General features: G+C 39.3%; 1 protein-coding gene across 3 annotated transcripts in view; it reads left to right on the top strand.

Annotated features, from left to right (window-relative positions):
* Nucleotides 1-19,951, top strand: part of PLD5 (phospholipase D family, member 5) — a 702,213-nt gene that overhangs the window by 667,400 nt on the left and 14,862 nt on the right. For all 3 annotated transcript variants that reach the window (XM_006898071.1, XM_006898070.1, XM_006898072.1), the window contains one exon: nucleotides 11,748-11,916. In XM_006898071.1, the coding sequence (XP_006898133.1) occupies nucleotides 11,748-11,916 (169 nt within the window). The remainder of the gene's footprint in view (nucleotides 1-11,747; nucleotides 11,917-19,951) is intronic.

Raw genomic sequence — 19,951 nt, forward strand, 5'->3', positions numbered from 1 at the left:
TTTTAATATAAAATTATTATTTTATACTGGTTTACTTACAAAGTTTGTATACATTGTTTTTTATACAAGATCTTTCCCATTTCCTTAACCAACTCTTCCCTCCACCCATCAAATTGCATGACACAATGATTAACCACTACCACCACCCTAACCCATAACTCCCACATCCTCACCCTTCTGCTCCCACCCTTCTGGTCTTGGATCCTCATACACGTTCTACAGTAATGGTCTTATACCATATGTGTCTTTATGGGACTGAGTTAATTCACTTAGTATAATGCTCTCCAGTCCCTCCCAAGTTAAGCAGTGATTTACAAAGTCATTGCTCCTATGTGCTACATAGTATTCCATTGTGTGAATACACCCTAATTTCTCAATCTATTTGATTGTGGTTGGACACCTGGACTGTTATCATGTTCTTGTGTTGGTGAATAATGGCGCTATGAACATTAGTGTACAAGTCTCCATTTGTGCCTCAGTTCTAGTTTTCTTGGGGTATATTCCAAGCTTGGTCATATGGAATGTCTATGTTCAGCTCTTTGAGGAAGCACCAAACTGCCTTTAAGAGTGGTTGTACCATTTTACAATCCCACTAACTGTGTAAGAGTTATCTCACCACATCCGCTCCAACTTTTATTACAGGCTATCCTGTTAAACTTTGTCACTGCTACTGGAGTGAGATGGTATCTCATTGTGGTTTTGATTTGTAGTTCTCTTATTGCCAGTGATTTTGATTTATTCAATGTGTCTCCTGGCCATCTGGAAGTTTTCCACTGTGAAAATTCTTTCCATGTTTTTGGTAATTTCGTAATTGTGTTATCAATCTTTTTCTTGTGGAGGCCCTATAGGATTCTGTAAACTTTTGATATGAGACCCTTGTCTGAAATGGTATTGATTGCCAAGTGTTCTTTTTCCAATTGATAGGTTTTCTTTTCACTCTATTGGAAAACAATTTTGATGTGTACAGGGATTTAATCTTAGAAGGTCTCGTTGATCAATTTTATCCTCTCCAGAATGTGTATTTCTGACTGTATTTGACACTCTTTTTTAAAAAAATAATTATTAAAAAAAAAAAAACACAACCAAACCAATCGGCTTTCATTCACCCATTCATTGAGAGCCTATGTGCAACAGAGTGAAAGCCAGGCTATTCTTGCCCCATCCTCATAATCTTGCTGTACTTAGGCTCATTGTTGCAGCGCCTGCATCAGTCCATCTTGATTTGTTGTGGTGGTTATTGTTGTTGTTGTTGTTATTATTATTATGCTAGTTTATTTACAAAATTTGAATATATTGTTTTTCAGACCAGATTCTTTGAATTTTCCTCAATCCCCCATCAAATTTTACAACCCCATGACTAATCCCCCCTTCTTTCCTCCCCCTGCACATACTATGTAAACTAGGCAATCTAAGCTTGATCCCAGTTTGTCTCTGATGACCTTTATGGTTTGGGGCTTTACTCCTAGGTCTCTGACCCACCTTGAGTTGATTTTTGTGTAAGGGGTGAAATGTGGATAGTGTTTCCGCTTTCTGTAGGTAGCAGTCCAGTTTTGCCAACACTATTTGTAGAGATTATCATTTCCCCATTTGATAGATTTTATATCCTCGTCAAGATGACCATAGATAACTAGGTCCATTTCTGGATTCTCAATTCTGTTTCAGGTCCATTTCTGGGTTCTCAGTACTGTTTCATTGTTCTGTGTGCCTGTTGTTATACCAGTACCATGCTGCTATGGTTACTAATGCTGTGTAATAGGTTTTGAGGTCAGGAAGTTCTAGGCCTCCAACCTCATTTTTGTTTTCCAGAAGTGCTTTGCTTATTTAGGGTCTCTTTCTCCTCCAAATAAACTTGACAATTTTCCTTTTGTTTTTGAAAAATGCATTTGGTATTTGTATTGGGATTGTGTTGAATAAGTAGATTGCTTTTTCTAGGATGGTAATTTTCGAAATATTGGGTCTTCCTATCAATGAACAGGGCAGGGCACACTTTCCCATTTATTTAGGTCTTTTATGGTGTCTCACAGAAATGTTCTGTAGTTTTCTTTGTACAGACTTTTGTGTCTCTAGTTAGATTCACTCCCAAGTACTTCAGTTTGTGACTTGCTATTGTAAATGGTATTGGCTTCTTGGTAGCTTTCTCTGAGTTCTCTTTGTTACTGTAGCGGAATCCCACTAATTTTTTTTTATATTGATCTTATATTCTGCTACTCTACTAAATTGGTCTACTAGCTCTAACAGGTTTGTTGCTGTTGTTGAGTCCTTGGGTTTTTCTGTATATACTATCATATCATCTGCATATAGCAATAGATTCACCATCTCTTTGCCAATCTGGATGCGTTTTATTTCCTTCTGTAGTTGTATTGCACTTCCAATACAATATTGAATAGAAGTGATGATAGTGGATATCCTTATCTGGTCCCTGTTTCTAAGGACATTTAGTCTTTCTCCATTTATCCATATGTCTTTTTCTAGATTGCTGTCTCTGAGGCATGTGCTCTCTTAATGACTTCTGCTGTTTCTTGCATCATTTGCCTTTTCTTCTGTTTGCTGTTCAAATAACTTCACATCAACTTATTTCTTCTCATTTTCTCTTTTTTCATTGGGTCTACTTTTTTAGGAGAAAGGTTATTTTGTTTTTTCATGATGATGGAGGCAGACTGCTGCTTTCTTGACATCATGTGAGTCTTTTCTTAGTAGATATTAGGTTGCTGCAATGTAATATAGAATGTGCCAGAGTATGGCAGTGTTATGTAAAGGACATATATATTGGTGCTCCCCTCTTGTTTTTTCTGATGCAGTATGACTGCTGCCCTACAGAAACCCTGGGCCCTCCTGACCTGTTCTGCTTGATTTTAAGAAATCTCATGTGATGTAGCTAGACAGCAGTGCTCAAGGCCAAAGTACCTCTTTTCTCCACTCTATGAGAGAGTTCAATGGCAGGTCGTTCAGTTCATTATTGTACTGTTTGCTGGTGGTGTCTTGACAGAATTTTGGCTCCCTTATTTTTTTTGTCCCAAGAATGGAAATAGATCAAAATGGTGGCAGTTGGTGGTGTTGGTATTGGGCATTCCCCATCCAAGGGGGGTGGGCTGATCTCTCCACATGGCTCCTCCAAGTCCCCAGAACTGGAGGGGAGGGGGCGCACAAATCACTACCCTCACCAGTAAGCAGAAACAGAATTCTATGGCCTCAAAATAGCTTTTCAAGTTTAAAGAAGGCTGTAGTTAACAAAAAAACAAGCTTGCCTCAGTAGCCCACCTCCATGAGAAAGAAGCATCTTCAAATAGCGATCACTTACAAAAACTCATCATTTGAATATGGAATAAATTTAAGAGCAGAATTTATGGAAAATTCTTTGGAAAGTTGTTTCACAAACAAATATTAAATCACTCAATGGCCATGCCCCAGGTATCCATACTTTTTCTTTCTTCCTAATCAAGCAGAGCTTGGGATGGTTATAAATGCCATGAACAATTCGTTTTCAAAATGTTCGTTTGTGGGAGTGCACCCAAGACCTTTTTAACTTGGAAAAATTACAATGTCAGAACATCAATTTATTGTCATTAAATAATTAAGTGTGCCTTTTGCCTGATTTATTTATATATTGCCAAATCTACACATGTGTAATATGCAACTTCTGTATGCATATGGCCATGGGATTGCAAAGCAGGGTTTCTCCCAGAAAGTAATTGCTTCTGATGACAGAGAGGGAGGAAAAATCATTTTAAACTACAAGATTTACATTTTAATTTGCTTTAAAATATTGTGCTCTTAAAAAAAATATTGTGACCTGGATGTTTTTCCCCATGAACTTGCATTCTTTTTTTGTCTTCCTTCTTTTGTGTTTGCATAGTTTCCCCCATTATCTAAAAGGAGAACAACACCACATTTATGGTGATTTTTTGGCTAGGATGAGGTGATTTCTCAACAATGGCACAACGTTTGCCCCATGAAGTCCCATGATCCCTTGGAGTCAAATGGAAAATAAGTAGTATGGAGGACATGACATAGCTTAGAAATTTAAAGCTGAGAGAAAATGTAAACAATGTTAAAGAAGTCAAGACTTATATGAAAATTTACATTTACTTGTAAATCTACCTTCTTAGCCATTATTCAAAGAACAAGAACAGTTGTTTGATTAAAATTTCAAAACTATAAATGCTTTCTGCATTCTGAATGAAAAATCCTTAGAGATCTTAAGACATTGTATAAGTATTCTATTTTAAACAGTCATGAATGAAAACTTTTGTGTTTTTGTTTGTTTGGTATTTTGTTTTTTACCTTTATTTTATTTTATGTTTATTTGCTTACAAGTTTGTAAACATTGTGTTTCCCACTATCCTTCATTCACAATGTGTGAGTGAAAAGTTTGTAAAACTCAGACTAAAGTTTTTGAAGAGTGAATTTAAACGTAATAAGCAAGTAAATACTATCATATTTTAGTATGTTGATGAAATTAATCTCCTACAGACATGTTAGTCTCTACACTACAAAGGCTCAACATGAAAGAGAAAAAGAATATATACATATATACTCAACATTACAAAATTATCTTCTTGGAGACAAAGATGATGAAGCTTCACCTTACGTATTTAAGGCATGTTGCTAGGAGAGATTATTCCTTGGAGAGGGATATCATGCTTGGAAAGGAGGAGGGTCAGCGAAAGAGAGGAAGAACATCAACCAGGCGGATTGACACAGTGACTGCCACAATAGGCTCTAGTGTATTAGGAACTGTGAGGATGGCACCACATAGGACAGGGTTCAGATCTGTTGTTCATAGAGTCTCTATGGGTTGTACTTGACTCAATGTTGTTGTTGTTGTTGTTGTTGTTGTTATTTGCCGTCGAGTCACTTTTGACTCATAGTGACCCTATGTACAACAGCCCTAAACTCTGCTCTATTCTGTGCCAATCACACTGTCTCTGACATTCCCATCCCGATTAACCCAGTCACTGAATCAATCCACCTCATAGAGGGCCTGTGCTGTCCCTCTACCCTCCCAAGCATGATGTCCCTCTACAAGGACTGGTCCCTCCTTACAACATGTCCAAAGTATGTCAGATGAAGCCCCAGAATCCTTGCCTCCAAGGAGCAGCCCAGTTTAACTCTCTCCAGGATGAATCTGTTTGTTTTCTTGGCAGTCCATGGTACCCTCTTACTCTTCTCCAGCACCACAGCTCAAAGGCGTCAATTGTCCTTCTATCCTCCATAGTCATTGTCCAACTCTCTGATGCATAACAAGTGATTGCAAAAACCATGGCCTATATCAGATACACCTTAGTCTCCAGAGTGACACTATTGCTCTTTAGTACTTTGGAGAGGTCCCTAAACAGTACCTATCAATAATAACAACACATTACAAATGGTTGACAACATATAATGTTTGCATCTCATCGTGGCTCATTTCTTTTGAGTCACAATCAACTCCTAGCTTACCCATTCATCACAGGGTCTTTAAAGCTATAAATTACATGAAAATAAATTGCCCATTTTTCTCCCAAAGAACTTATGGTGGATAAGAATCATCCAGGAGGGTTAATAGCACAACTGTCTGTGGTTGACAGGGGCACCACTTTGGAGAAGTACATTCCTTCTGAGCTCACCAACCCTGAGGAGTTTTCAGCCTTGATTCTCATCTCACATTACCCATACATGACTGGGTACGTGCCAACATCAGTGTATTCTCATTTTGTCATGACATTGTTTCCTGGGCTGGTGGCGAGGATTTGTGTTCCTCTGGAAGAGTGTGGTCCATAATAAAGGCCATATTCTCTGCACTTCATCAGTGAATACGTCCAGCCTTTGTTTTCAGCAGGCAAGGAGACCTGTGTTGTTTTTTGATCATGGAACCACATATACAGCCATCACCCATTTTACTGAGGACTTGCCTACTGATATGCTACTGAACAGATCTCAGCAAGAGCTTTCAGACTGCAATGGACTAGGGAGAAATCCTAGTGACCTACTTCTGAAAAAATCAGTCAGTGAAAGCCCTGTGACTCACAGTGATCTAACTCATGGGGATGATGCAGGACTCAATGGTAATTTTTTCCATGCTCCGTGGGGTCACTATGAATGAAAAGCAGCTGACAACTACAGTGTAGAGAACATTGATTTTCAAATGTCAAACCAATTACATACAGTTAATCCAGAGATGCAAAACTTGTTTAACTTTTGAAATTCAATCAATCATGGTTTCATATTGCTCTTTATAGTGTTGGATTTGATTTGTTAATTTTTTTTCATTTAGATTAATAAGAAATATTTGCCATATTTCTCCAGTGTTTTCTTTTGGGGGTTTACCCCCTATATCCTATATCTGGAGAATGTTGGCATTATATAAGAATTTAGAATGGGGGAGGAGAAGCACATATCCAAAAAAGTCTAGCAATAAAATAAGAATTGTTAGATTTTCTGTCCATAAGATTTAACGGTGGGCTGTCACTGATGATGTTCACTAGATTAGCAGCAGGACCATGGTCTCAAAGCTGGAGACAGTGAGCGGAGCAGTGAAGGGAGATCAAAAGGGTCAGACTCCAATGATAAGCCATTCAGTTGAAAAAAGGAATAAAATAGAGAAATCATGTGCCAGGCACACAGCAATGCAGAATCAAAAAGTTATCTCTGCATATAAAAAGCTCAGCAGAGAAAGTTGAAGATACTTTTAAGAATAAAGAACTAACCCAGTGTCGTTTCAGAGGAGACAAACATGAGTTCAAGAGGCTGGTGGGGGAGAGGCAGAGGTCTGGGCTTGTCCTAGAGGGACATGCCTTTCTTCTGAGACCAGAGGAACATGAATACAAACAAATATGCATACAGACGGTAGAGAGCCGAGGAAGGCCATGAGTGATAGCTCCCATTTAATGAATAAAGGAGGAAATAGAGTTCTCTAATGTGGGGTAAAGTTTGACAGAATTACCTAAACCTATAGCATATGGAATTGAAAATAAGAGGTTCCAAACAGGGCTCAGGACTTCAGATGCATCTGTTTACTTAAGTCTGCACACAGAGCAGAAGTGGCACAAGGGTTAAACACTCAGCTTCTCATTGAAAGGTCAGTAGTTTGAACCCACCAGCTGCTATGAGGGAGAAAATGTGTATGACAGTCTGCTTTTGTAAACAACTATGAGATATCATGTTATCCAAGCAAAAATAGCAAAGTTCAATAGGTCAACAAAAAACAAATGCTGGTAAGGTTGTAAAGAGATTGAAACCATTACTCACTGCTAGTGGCAATGTAAAATGGTACAACCATTATGGAAATTGGTCTGGCACTCTCTCAAAAAGTTGAAAATAGAAATACCATTTGACCCAACAATTCCACTACTGAAACTATATCCTAAAGAAACCAGAGCCACAAGTCAAACAGATGTATGTATACCTGTATTTATTGCTGAGTTATTTACAATAGCAAAGAGATGGAAGCAACCCAAGGGCCCAAGAACAAATGAATGGATAAAAAAAACATGGTACATTCACACAATGAAATATTTTGCAGCATTGGAAAACAATCAACTCATAAAACATTATACAACATGGGAGACATTGGAGGATATTATCCTGAGTAAAATATCTCAGTCACAAAAGGACAAATATTACAGAACACCACTGTTCTCAAATAGGACAGATTGGGGAAGCAGTGTTCGATAGAAAATGGGAAAAGAGTAGATAGATAACAAAAACCAATTCAAGGTGGACCATGGACCTAGGAATAAAACCAAGGACTATACGCTTCATTAAAGAAAAGCTTGGAAGAATGCTACAAGTCCTAATCCACAATATAAACAGTCTTCCAGGTACCCTGAAAAATCTACAACCAGGAGAAGATAAAATAACTGATTGGGATCTTCTAAAAATCAAATCCCTGAGCACATCAAAAACTTCTCCAACAGGGTAAAAAAGGAAGCCACAGACTGGGAAAACGTATTTGGTAATGACATATCAGGTAAGAGACTTCTATCCAGAATTTATAAAATACTTGTGCACCACAACAAGATAAAGGTAAATAATCCAATAGAAAAATGGGCACAGGATATGAGCAGACACTTTGCCAAAGAAGACATTCAGATGGCTAACAAGCACATAAATGTTCAAAATCCCTAGCTCTAAGAGAGATGCAAATTAAAACAACTATGAGATATCATCTCACCCCAGTCAGAATAGTAAAATTTATCAAAACAGCAAGCAACAAATGCTGGCGAGGTTGTGGAGAAACTGCAACTCTTATTCACTGTTGGTGAAAGTGTAAAATGGTACAACCACTGTGGAAGGCGGTATGGGGCTTTCTCAAAAAGTTGCAACTAGAGACACCATTGACCCAGCAATTCCACTACAGGGAATATACACTAAAGAGACCATAACTGACTTCCAACCAGATATATGCACACCCATGTTTATTGTGATTTTGTTCACAATAGCAAGGAGTTGGAAACAACCTAAGTGCCCATCAACAAACGAATGGATAGAAAAGCTGTGGTATATTCACACAATGGAATACTACACTGCACTGAAAAACAAGGAACTCATGCAATATTATTCAAAATGGGTGATCCTGGAGGACATGCTGAGTGAAGTATCTCAGTCACAAAATGACAAATACTGCATCGTGCCACTGTTGTAAAACAGGACTGACCTCAGGGTTGGGGGGAGACTGAGAAAGATGGGTTCAATAATGTATACTGCATTAAAACAGATGAAGGAGAAAACTGTTTAAAAGGGATATGTTATTGGGTCTTTTTGTCATGGCAGGAGTCCAGAGCGAAGGCTCCATAGTGGAGTGGACCTGGGGGAGGGGAACTGTAAAACAATGAAATAATTTTTCTTTTACTTTTCCAAGAGGGCAGTGTACTGGGGGGAGGGGAGGGTTGGGCGGCGGAGGATAGTGCAGCAATGAATGAATGGAAATCCAAATTCTCTGTAAATTTTCATTGAAATTAAGAATAAATTTAAAAAAAAGAGTGGATAGATAGTTAACATTGCAATTGAGCATATGAAGGGAAGGACTGACCAAAAGGAATATATGATTAGGCATTATATGTATGACAACAATCTGGAACAAAGGGTGCATTGTAATGGAGGGAAGTTGGAGGAGGGGTAGGAGAGCTTAAGAAAATGTGCAACAATAGATAAAAGAAGGAAAAAAAAAAGAGTACAGTCTTGGAATCCCTAGAGCGAAGTTCTGCTCTATTCTGCAGGGTTACTATGAGCTGGAAACAACTCGAAGGATCTTTTTTTTTTCTGTAGACCAGCTTCCTCCTGCAAATACACAGTTATTCAAAGTGGCTGTTTGCTCTTTAGGATATGATGCCCCACCTGCCTTCTCTTTCTGTTTTTAAAAAGTCTACTTTGGTTGTGGTATAAGTGTGCACTTTTCTGAGCGCAATCTTTCCAGGAGCCCTAAGCTTTTGGGGAAAGTATAACACTGACCCAGGTCTTAGTAGGTTCTTCAGAATTAATGAAGGAGGAGTTTGATCAAGGGATCAGAAGTAGGACTGCATTGGACATGGAAAGGGGTGTTAGACCAGGCGGAAGTGAAAGGATTGTGGATCGTGGGTCTCCGGGGATCATAGAGCGCTTTTAGTTTGAGAGAGAGACTGTTGCGATTAGGTACCGTCCAGTCAAGTATGATTCATAGTGACCATATGAGCAATAGACCTGAACCCTGTCCTGCCCTGTGTCATCCTCATCATTTCTGACACACTCGAGCCCATTGCTTAGTCACTGTGTCAGTCCATTTCACTGGGCATCTTCCTCTTTTTCACTAGCCACTGCGTCTTTCCAAGCATGATGTCCACCTCCAAAGTATTGACTTTCCTAGCAGCATGCCATAAGTATGTGAGACAAAGCTTTGCAATCTTTACTTTCCAGGTGTATTCTGAATGTTGTTTGTTCTTTTGGTAAGTCCAGGGGTTAGGGTTAGGGTTACTCTTCTTCTTACTACTCTTCTCCAACACCACATCTCAGAAAAGTGAAAGAGATGGGAAATCCTAAAATCAGGAGATGGTGATTAGACATAAAAAAAGAGATTGTGCAGTGATGATGCACTGAAAGCTAAGGTCCTCGGTTATATACAGGGAGCTTGGTGGGCTAGTGGTAAAGAGTTGTGCTGCCAACTCAAAGGCACATGGTTCAAATCCACCAACAGCTCTGCAGGAGAAAGATGGGCGGTCTCCTCTCATGTAGTTAACTGCCTCTGAAAACCCGAACGTTTGAGTTGGTTCTGACTCCATAGCACAAAAAAACAGTTGAAGAAATAAATTTCCCAATATTAGGACTAGATTTAGATGGAGAGAAAGGTAAAAATCTCTCAAGAATGTGGAAGAGGAAACAGGAGTACTACAAAGGATAGTTGGAAGAGAGGTAGAGAGAAGAATATCAGAATTAGGCCTCATGTAGGAAAATTGGCTTTTAGGTTTTGAGTTTTTTATTGAGGGGGGTATACTTTTATTGTAGTAAAGAGTTTACCACTCACTCCATTGCTTCTGAGTCACTTCTAGCTAAGAGTACAGGGACCCCCTGCAATGGGTTACCAAAGCTATATGAATCTTAACATGAGGAGATTGTTCATCTTTTTTGTGAAGAACCTCTGTGGATTAGAGTCTTTGGATTAGCAATGAGACACAGAATAGGCTAACCCACCAGAGCTCCTTAAAGATAAAACTCAAACTCATGGTCATCAAGTCAGAACTGACCCATGGCTGACCCTCCAGTGCTTTTCTGAGGCTGGAAATCATACGGGAGAAAATTGCCCTTCGAGCCCCTCCTGCCCCGAGGAGGTGGTGGTGAATTCGAACCCACAGAGAGATTACCACTAATCTACTAGAGCTCCCTATTGTTGTTATTATTATGTGTCATCGAGTTGGAACTGATGACCATCCAACAGATTTTCAGAAGCGGCTAATCGCAGGGTAAGAGATTGCCCATCTTCCATGGAGCAACTGGTGGATCCAAAGTGCATGTTTTTGGGATGGCAGCACAACTCTTTACTACTAGGCCCCAGAGCTTCCGATAAACTATGTCATATGATAATTAAATGACACTTCTGGAATTACATTATTTAGCCATGGGAAACAGTTTGCCCTACATTCTAGACCAACTGAGTGGATATGGTAGAAAAATACCTGGAAGGAGTTGAGGTAAGTCATGGTCTTAGGGAAGAACCAGGATTTAATTAAAGCAGCATGTTAAGGAAATGATAATTGGAAAAACTAGGGTGACAGGGGACCTCTGTGCCTAGTGGAAAGAGTAAGAGGTAGAGGCATAGTAGGAGACCTGGTCAGCAAGGAAGTTGGGACTGTCTGGAGGTAAGGGTGTTGGAAAATTCAGCTAGCCAGAGCAGATGTACATTTTTAGGCTACTACAGAAGAGAGATTTGAATGATGTTTAAGTCAGAGTGAGTATATCAAGAATATTTTTAGAAAGTTGGTTCTTAGTACACATAGAAATGGAAGGCGAGCCTGGAGGCCTAGTGACGTTGACACGTAGTGATCACCTGCACATACCCTAAATCCAACAGGTCCTGTGGGGTTGTCCTCACTTCAGGGAGAGCTGAGCCTCAGTAAAACACAGTTCTTTCAGTGTGCTAACCTGAGAGAGGTTTTTCTAACTTAAGCTACAAGTCTGTGTGTATATTACAGAAGAAAGTTGTAACCAGCTGAAAGGAATTATTATCAGTAGTGTAGCAAATTTCATTCTGAACTAATTTATTTCCTTTATTTTTGTCTATATGGATATTATCTCTGCAGGACTTACTGGCCAGATTTGGATGGAAAAATAAGAGAAGCATTAGTTTTGCGAAGTGTGAAAGTTCGACTCCTCATAAGCTTCTGGAAAGAAACAGACCCCCTTACATTTAACTTTATTTCATCTCTTAAAGCTATTTGCACTGAAATAGCCAACTGCAGTTTGAAAGTTGTAAGTATTACATTTACTGTGCCATTGAAAAAGCAACAGATCCCCTTGCCACATCAGTGCATACACATGAACTCCTATTAACAGTTTTTGTAGTGAAAAATACACTTTTATATTTATGAATGTTTCCTTATTTTAAACTACGCAGTGTGCCCTACTTCTGTTTGAAAGACTATACAACCTCCACATGACTAAAATCCCCATTCTTCTCAATGTTTCTATAATTTATTGTGACCCACATAGGCGAGTGCCCTACAGAGACAGTAAAACAAAAATCCTCACAAGTGGACCAATAGGCAGCATCTCAATAAATAGAGAACCCTGACCTGTGACAAGGTATTTTCAATTGTGTCCTCTGCATGTGAAACTTGAACAATGAATAAAAGTATCTGAGACGAATTGATATCTTTGTGTTGCGTTGTTGACAAAGAGTATTTAATATAACATAGATTGTAAAAAAAACAAACAAAAAAAAACACCCACAAAAACTAATCTGCCTTAGAGGAAGTGAAACCAAGGTACTCCTTGGATTCAAGGATGGTGAAATTTCATCTCACATATTTTGAGCATGTTAGGAAGAGCTTGTGTTTGGGAAAAGACATCATTACCAGAAAAGTGAGAGTTAGCAAAAAGAAGGAAGACCTTCAGTGAGAGGGATTGATGCATTGTCTGCAATGGTGGATGGAAATTATGAGAATAATGCAGAACAGGGCAAGATTTCAATCTATTATTCATAAGGTTGCTGTGAGTTTAAGTCAGTTTGATGGCACCTGACTGAAAACTATTGGCACCTATAACAAAAACAGGGAGTTCTAGTAGTCTGTGGTCTACTGCCAACCAGAAGGCACATGGTTTGAATCCACCAGTTGCTTCTCAGGAGAAAGATGGGCAGTCTCCTCTTGTGACTTACTGCTTCTGAAAGCTCACTGGAGGGTCAGCTAGGGGTCAGTTCCAACTCAATGGTACATAACAACAAGAGTCTAATATCATCACTTGATCTATTCATTTTCTCACATGTCCTTTTAATTGAATGGTGCTTGCTAAAATCCTCATTTAATTGTCAATGGACATTCCATGAATTTGGAGGTGAGGAGTAGTTGACAGAGAGCTCTGGTGGTGTGATATGTTCCATGTTGAACTACTAGCCAAGATATTGGTGGTTTAGATCCACCAACTGCTCTGAGGAGAGTGGGTAGGAAAGTACTAGATCTTCTCCTGAAAAGATGTACAGCCTCAGAAACTTAATGAAGGGTTTGAGATTATTTGGAATCAACTTGATGACAGCAATTATTTAACTTCAGATAAAAAGGACAATTTGCCAAAACCCATCAAGTCAATTCTGACTTAGGGAACCCCATCCAAATGTGTCAGAATAGAACCCTGTCCCATAGGGTTTTCAATGGCTGTGATCTTTCAGGAAAAGATTTCTTGAAGCACTACTGAATGGACTTGAACCATCAGTCATTCCATAGCATAACACTTAATAATTTCTGCCACTCAATGGATAACCTGAGTGCTTCCATTTTAGAAGTCAGGTCTCTCCTTATATGTCTTTGTAGTAATGTTGTTGTTAGGTACCATCGAGTTGCCTGAGACTCATAGTGACCCTATGTACTAAACCCTGCTCTATGCTGTGCCAATCTTACTGTCTCCAATACACCTATCCCCATTACCCCAGTGACTGAATCAATCCATCTCATTGAGGGTCTTCCCCTCCTGTGCTGTCCCTCCATCCTCTCAAGCATGACGTCCCTCTCCAAGGACTGATCCCGCCTTGCAACATGTCGAAAAAATGTCAGATGAAGCTTCAGAATCCTTGCCTCCGAGAGCAGGCTGGCTTCACCCTCTCCAGGATGAATTTGTTTGTTCTCCAAGCAGTCCATGGTATATTCAATACTCTTCTCCAGCACCACAACTCAAGGACATCAACTCTCCTTCTATCATCCCTAGTCTTACTGGCAAAACCATAAGCCACTAAGATTTGATGAAATACCAATTGAGGTTTGAGTCTAGAAATTCTCAGTTTTCTATGCCAAGAAATTTTGGAAGACAATTAGCTGGCCAGGAAAAAGATTCTTATTTGTCCCTTTCCTAAAAAGATGATCCAACAAAAGGTGGAAATCATTGAACTATCACATGCAAGTAAAATTTTACTGAAGATCATTGTAAAATGACTGGAGCAGTACATTGATAGAAATTCATGCTGGATTCAAAAGAGGGTGTAGATAAGGAATCCCTAAAGTTAGAAGAAGCTGTGCCAGAGACAGTGAGATTGGCTCAGGATAGGGCTGGGTTTGGAACTGTTGTTCATAAGGTTGCTGTGAGTCATATTTGAGTCAACTGCACACAACAACAAAATGAGGGAGCTTTGGTGGCCTAGTGGTAAGAAGCTACACAGTAATTACAAATACATGTGGCTTAAATCCACCAGCTGTTCCCAGGAGAAGTATGGGCTGTCTCCTCGTATGCAGTATACTGCCTCTGAAAACCTGCTAGAGGGTCAACTGTTAATCCATTCAGACTTAATGGCACACAACAAAACAAAGTCAGATAGACCTTGACCAAAAGCTGAGATTATCAGAAAGAGGCTTACTTGTGTTTCATTGACGATGCAAAGGCATTCAACTGTATGTATTATAATAAATTATGGATAATATTGACAAGAATGAGAGTCCTAGAAAACTAAATTGTGCTCTTGCAGAGCACCTGTATCAGAGCAGAAAAAAAAGGGATAGTTTAAAATCAGGAAGGGAAGGGTGTATGTCAGGGTTGTATCCTTTTATCGTATCTATTCAATCTGTAAGGAAATGCACAGTCTAGCAAGAGTTAACACTGTCAACCCAGAATATGAGCTTCTCTGGCAGTTCAAATCCACAAGCAATTCCACAAGAGAAAGAGAAGCAGGCTCCTCTCATGTGACTGACATTCTCAGAGACTGAATGGAGGGTAAGCTATAAATTGATTTCAAATCAAAGATGAGAGAGAAAGAGAACACTCTGACTTGAGAGAATGTGACTCTGAGATTTTTTTAAATCTGTATGTTGAGCAAATAATCCCAGAAACTGGACTGTATGAGTAATGTGACATTGGAGGGAGACTCATCAACAACATATCATATGCAAAGGACATAACATTGCTTGGAGAACAAGACTTGAAGTCCTGACTAATGAAGCTCAAAGACTCCAAGCCTCCAGGGCCTCGCTCCTGGGGGGAAGAGCAGTCCTGCATGTCAAACACAAGCCCAAAAAATCACTCAACCCAAAAAACTTGTGGTTACTTGTGCACAAGGACCACCATGCCGTGCTCGGGCATAAAGAAGTCACAGAGACTCTGAGTGGAGTCATCCAGGAATTGAAGTTGTCAATAATCTCATTTCACTTAAATCCACAATCAACACCCATGGGAACAGCAGTTAGGAAACCAAAGGTGTGTTTCACTGGGAAAATCTGCTGTCAAGGACCTCCCAAAGTACAAAAGAGCAAGGATATCAGTTTAAAGATTAAGGTGCACTTTTCCAAGCCATAGTAGTTTCATAGTTGCTTCCTTTGCATCTGAAAGTTGGACAGTAAGAAGTGATGCCTCGAATTGTAGTGTTGGAGAAGAATATGGTGTATCTCATGGACTTGCAAATGATCAAGCAAGTCTGTCTTGGAGGATTCAACCAGGGTGCTCCTTAGAGGCAAGGATGGTGGAACTTCGTCTCACATACTTCAGGCTTGTCAGAAGGGGCCAGTTCTTGGAAAAAGACATCATACTGACAAAGGTAGTTGATCAGATAAATAGATGAAGACTCTCAATGAGATGGATTAACACAGTGACTGTAATAATGGATGCAAGCACATTAGAGATCTTGAGGATAGCACAGGATAGGGCAGGGGTCAGATCTATTGTTCATAGGGTTGCTGTGAGTGGTAGTAGACTCGATGACACCTAACAACAGCAGTAGCAGACTCATCCTGCTATAAACACTTCACCATCATGACCCAAATTCTCTTTATTAAATAAACATTTTACTTTATCATTATTTATTAATATAATATATTATCTTCACAGCACATTGTGAGATAAACAAGATTAATATTTTACCCCCATACATCAAAAGGGGACATGAATGCTAAATCATTTTAGGGAGTAAATGATGATATGAAAACAGAAACTAATGCTCCAGTCTAATTCTCTTTCTAGCACACTTGCTGTGGCCTTCCTTCCTAAAGCATGCAGTTGCATGGTATCAGATGGGTGGGTTTTGGAATATGCACAAGCACAGACTCCTGCAGCCCTCCAGTCCTCCTAGCCTGGAACCCCACACTTGTCCCTGGCTCCATGCCACTGGGCTATGTGCTAATCTATAATTGGAGGGAGACTGGCTGGGAACTGGAAATAATTCTAAATATGGTAGCTTTCTGGCTTCACTCTTGACACTCCTGAGGTCTTCTTGCAAAGGTGGAGAGTCAATGTAAGAGAGGAAGACCTTCAATGAGATGGATTGACTTAACAATGGCTCAAGGATAATAGATGGTGAGGATGGCACAGGATAAGGCAAGGTTCATATCTCTTGTTTATAGTCACTATGACTTCTAGTTGACTCTACAGCACCTAATAACAGTATCCCCTTAAAGCCTTCATGCATGCCATTCCCTCTGCCTTCAACACTCTTCTTTATGGTTCATTTGTCCAGGACCCATTAGTCCTATAGGTCTCAGGTTTTCACAAAGTTTATTGACGCCCTACTCTTCTCTGTTACAACAAATTACAAGACAGACAAACCTCTCTCAGGGAGCTTCAGTAGACAGAAAGTAGAAAAAGATGGACAGTTTTCTGTTGTAATCACTCAGCATGTCCTTTAACTTCCCTTCACTGGACTTATATGAGTTTAAAGCCATGTTTTCATGTGGATATTACTTGACTGATATCCAGTTCATACAGTAGACTAGAGCTTCATCACAACAGAGACCAAAATCTGTTGTGCTCAATGCCACATCTTTTTCTCCTTTTTCTTTTTTAAAATTTATTATTAATTTCAGTAAAATTTACAGAGACTTTTGATTTCCATTCATTCATTGCTGCACTTTTCTCCCTTACCAACCCTTCCCCCTAGTACACTACCCTCATGTAAAAGTAAAATAAAAATTTTCACTGTTTTACAAACCCTTCCCCAAGTCCACTCCACCATGTAGCCTTCGCTCTAGACACCTGTCATGACAAAAATACCTAATCACATATCCCTTTTAAACAGTTTTCTCCCTCATCTGTTTCAATGTAGTATACATCATTGAACCCATCTTTCTCAGTCTCCCCCCAACCCCGAGGTCAGTCCTGTTTTACAACAGTGGCACCATGCAGTATTTGTCCTTTTGAGACTGAGATACTTCACTCAGCATAATGTTCTCCAGAGTCAACCATTTTGAATAATATTGCATGAGTTCCTTGTTTTTCAATGCAGCATAGTATTCCATTGTGTAAATATACCACAGCTTCTCTATCCATTCATTTGCTGATGGGCACTTAGGTTGTTTCCAACTCCTTGCTATTGTGAACAAAGCCACAATAAACATGGGTGTGTATATATCTGCTTGGATGTCAGTTACGGTCTCTTTGGTGTATATTCCCAGTAGTGGAATTGCTAGGTCAGTGGTATCTCTAGTTGCAACTTTTTGAGAAAGCGCCATGCCACCTTCCACAGTGGTTGCACCATGTTACACTCCCACCAACAGTGAATAAGAGTTGCAGTTTCTCCACAACCTCGCCAACATTTGTTGCTTGCTGTTTTGTTAAATTTTGCTATTTTGACTGGGGTGAAAGGATATCTCATAGTTGTTTTAATTTGCATCTCTCTTAGAGCTAGGGATTTTTAACATTTCTTTATGTGCTTGTTAGCCATCTGAATGTCTTCTTTGGTGAAGTGTCTGTTCATATCCTGTGCCCATTTTTCTATTGGATTATTTACCTTTATCTTGTTGTGGTGAATGCTACATCTTTTAAAACTGCATTAACTAATGTTGGCTAAGTTAGGAAAAGACTAGAAGTCTTAGTCACTACTGGTGGGAATGTAAAATTGTACAGCTACTAAAACAAAAAATCAGAGCCCTAACTCAAATGGATGTGTACACACCTATGTTTATTGTGGTGTTATTCACATTAGCAAAAAGATGGAAGCAGCCCAAGTGTCTGTCAATAAATGAATGGATAGAAAAGCTATGGTACATTCACAAAATGGAATACTTTGCAGCATTGAAAAACAGTGAACTTGTAAAATACTACACAAAGTCAGTGAGCCTGGAAGACATTATGCTAAATGAAATATCTGTTATAAAAGAACAAATACTACATAACACTCTATAATAAAATAGGACTAAGATGAGGCATCGGAAGTGGATGGCCAATCCTTCTTCCTAGTCTATCTTGATTTAGGTGCTCATCTTTAGAGCAATATTTGACAGACAAGCATTTTACCCAAAAGACGTGATGAGAGTATGTAGGTAACAGATTAGGTGTTGGTCCTGGGGGTCCACCCTTTGGGCACATGAATTGTGTTTGCACACTCTCTCCACCCTTCCAACTACTGAATCTGGAAAACATGGAAATTAAAAGATAAGGAAAAGATGGGATCACTTTCATAGTTAATAAGACCATTTCTAGATCCATCTTGAAATACAATGTTGTGAGAGACAAGATAATATCCATACGCATACAAGAAAGACCTGTTAATACCACTATCATTCAAATTTATGCACCAAAAACCAAAGCCCAAAAGGAGGAAATAGACGATTTCTACCAACTGTTGCAGTCAGAAATCAATCGAACATGTAACCAAGATGTATTCATAATAGTGGATGATGACTGGAATGTAAAAGTTGGAAACAGGAAAGACGTCAGGAGACATGGACTTGGTGACAAAAAGGAGACTGGAGACAGAATGACAGGATTCTGTCCACTCAATTATTTATTCATTACAAATACCTTTTATAAAAAAACACAAATGGAGACTATACACACGGATCTCACCTAATAGCCTACACCAGAACCACAGAGATTACATATATGGGGGAAATTATTGGAGAAGCTCAGTATCAGCTTTGAAAACCAGGCCAGGTGCTTATTGTGGATAACATTGTCAACTACTCAAATGCAAGTTCAAACTGAAGCTCAAGAAAATAAAACCAAATCCACAAGTACCAAAGTTTGACCTTGAGTCTATCCCTTCTAAATTGAAAGACCATCTCAGGAACAGGTTTGAGACCTTGAATACTAATGAGTGAAGACCAGATGAGCTGTGGGGTAATATCAAGAATATCATCCATGAAGAATGAAAAATGTCATTCAAAAGACAGAGGAAGAAAAGACTAAAATTTATGTCAGAAGAGACTAGAGTGCATTAGAGTGCCGAGAAGTCAAAGCAAAGGGAGGAGATCAAGAAGCTATTTATCTGAGCAGAAGATTTCAAAGGGCAGCACAGGAAAACAAAGTGTTGTAATGAAATGTGCAAAGAGCTGTAGCTGTACAACTACAAAAGAGACAAACTTGCTTGGCATTTCTTAAGCAGAAGGAACTGAAGAACAAATTTAAGCCTCAAGTTGCAATACTTAAGAATGGCTATGGGCAGAATGATGAGGGACCCAGGAAGCATTAAAATAAGCAGAAAAGAAGTACACAGAGTCATTAATACAAAAAAAATTGGATGAGAGAAGAATTTAATGAAACAACATAAGATCAAGGGTCTATGGTGATGAAGGAGGAAGTTCATATTACTCTGAAGAAATTGGCAAAAAACACAGCCCCAGGAATTAATGGCATACCAATTGACATATTTCAACAAACAGATGCTGCCCTGCACATGCTCAGTAGGTTGCACCAAGAAATCTAGAGGACAGCCACCTGGCCAACTCACTGGAAGAGGAGCATGTGTTTTGCTATTCCAAAAAAGAGGTGACACAACAGAGCGTGGAAATTATTGAACAATATAATTTATATCACATGCAAGCAAGATCCTGCTGAAAATGATCCAATAACTATTAGAACAGCACATGAACAGAGAACT

The sequence above is a fragment of the Elephantulus edwardii genome, unplaced genomic scaffold (genome assembly GCF_000299155.1).
Source record: "Elephantulus edwardii isolate Elephantulus edwardi_28Jun2011 unplaced genomic scaffold, EleEdw1.0 scaffold00219, whole genome shotgun sequence".
Lineage (NCBI taxonomy): Eukaryota > Metazoa > Chordata > Mammalia > Macroscelidea > Macroscelididae > Elephantulus > Elephantulus edwardii.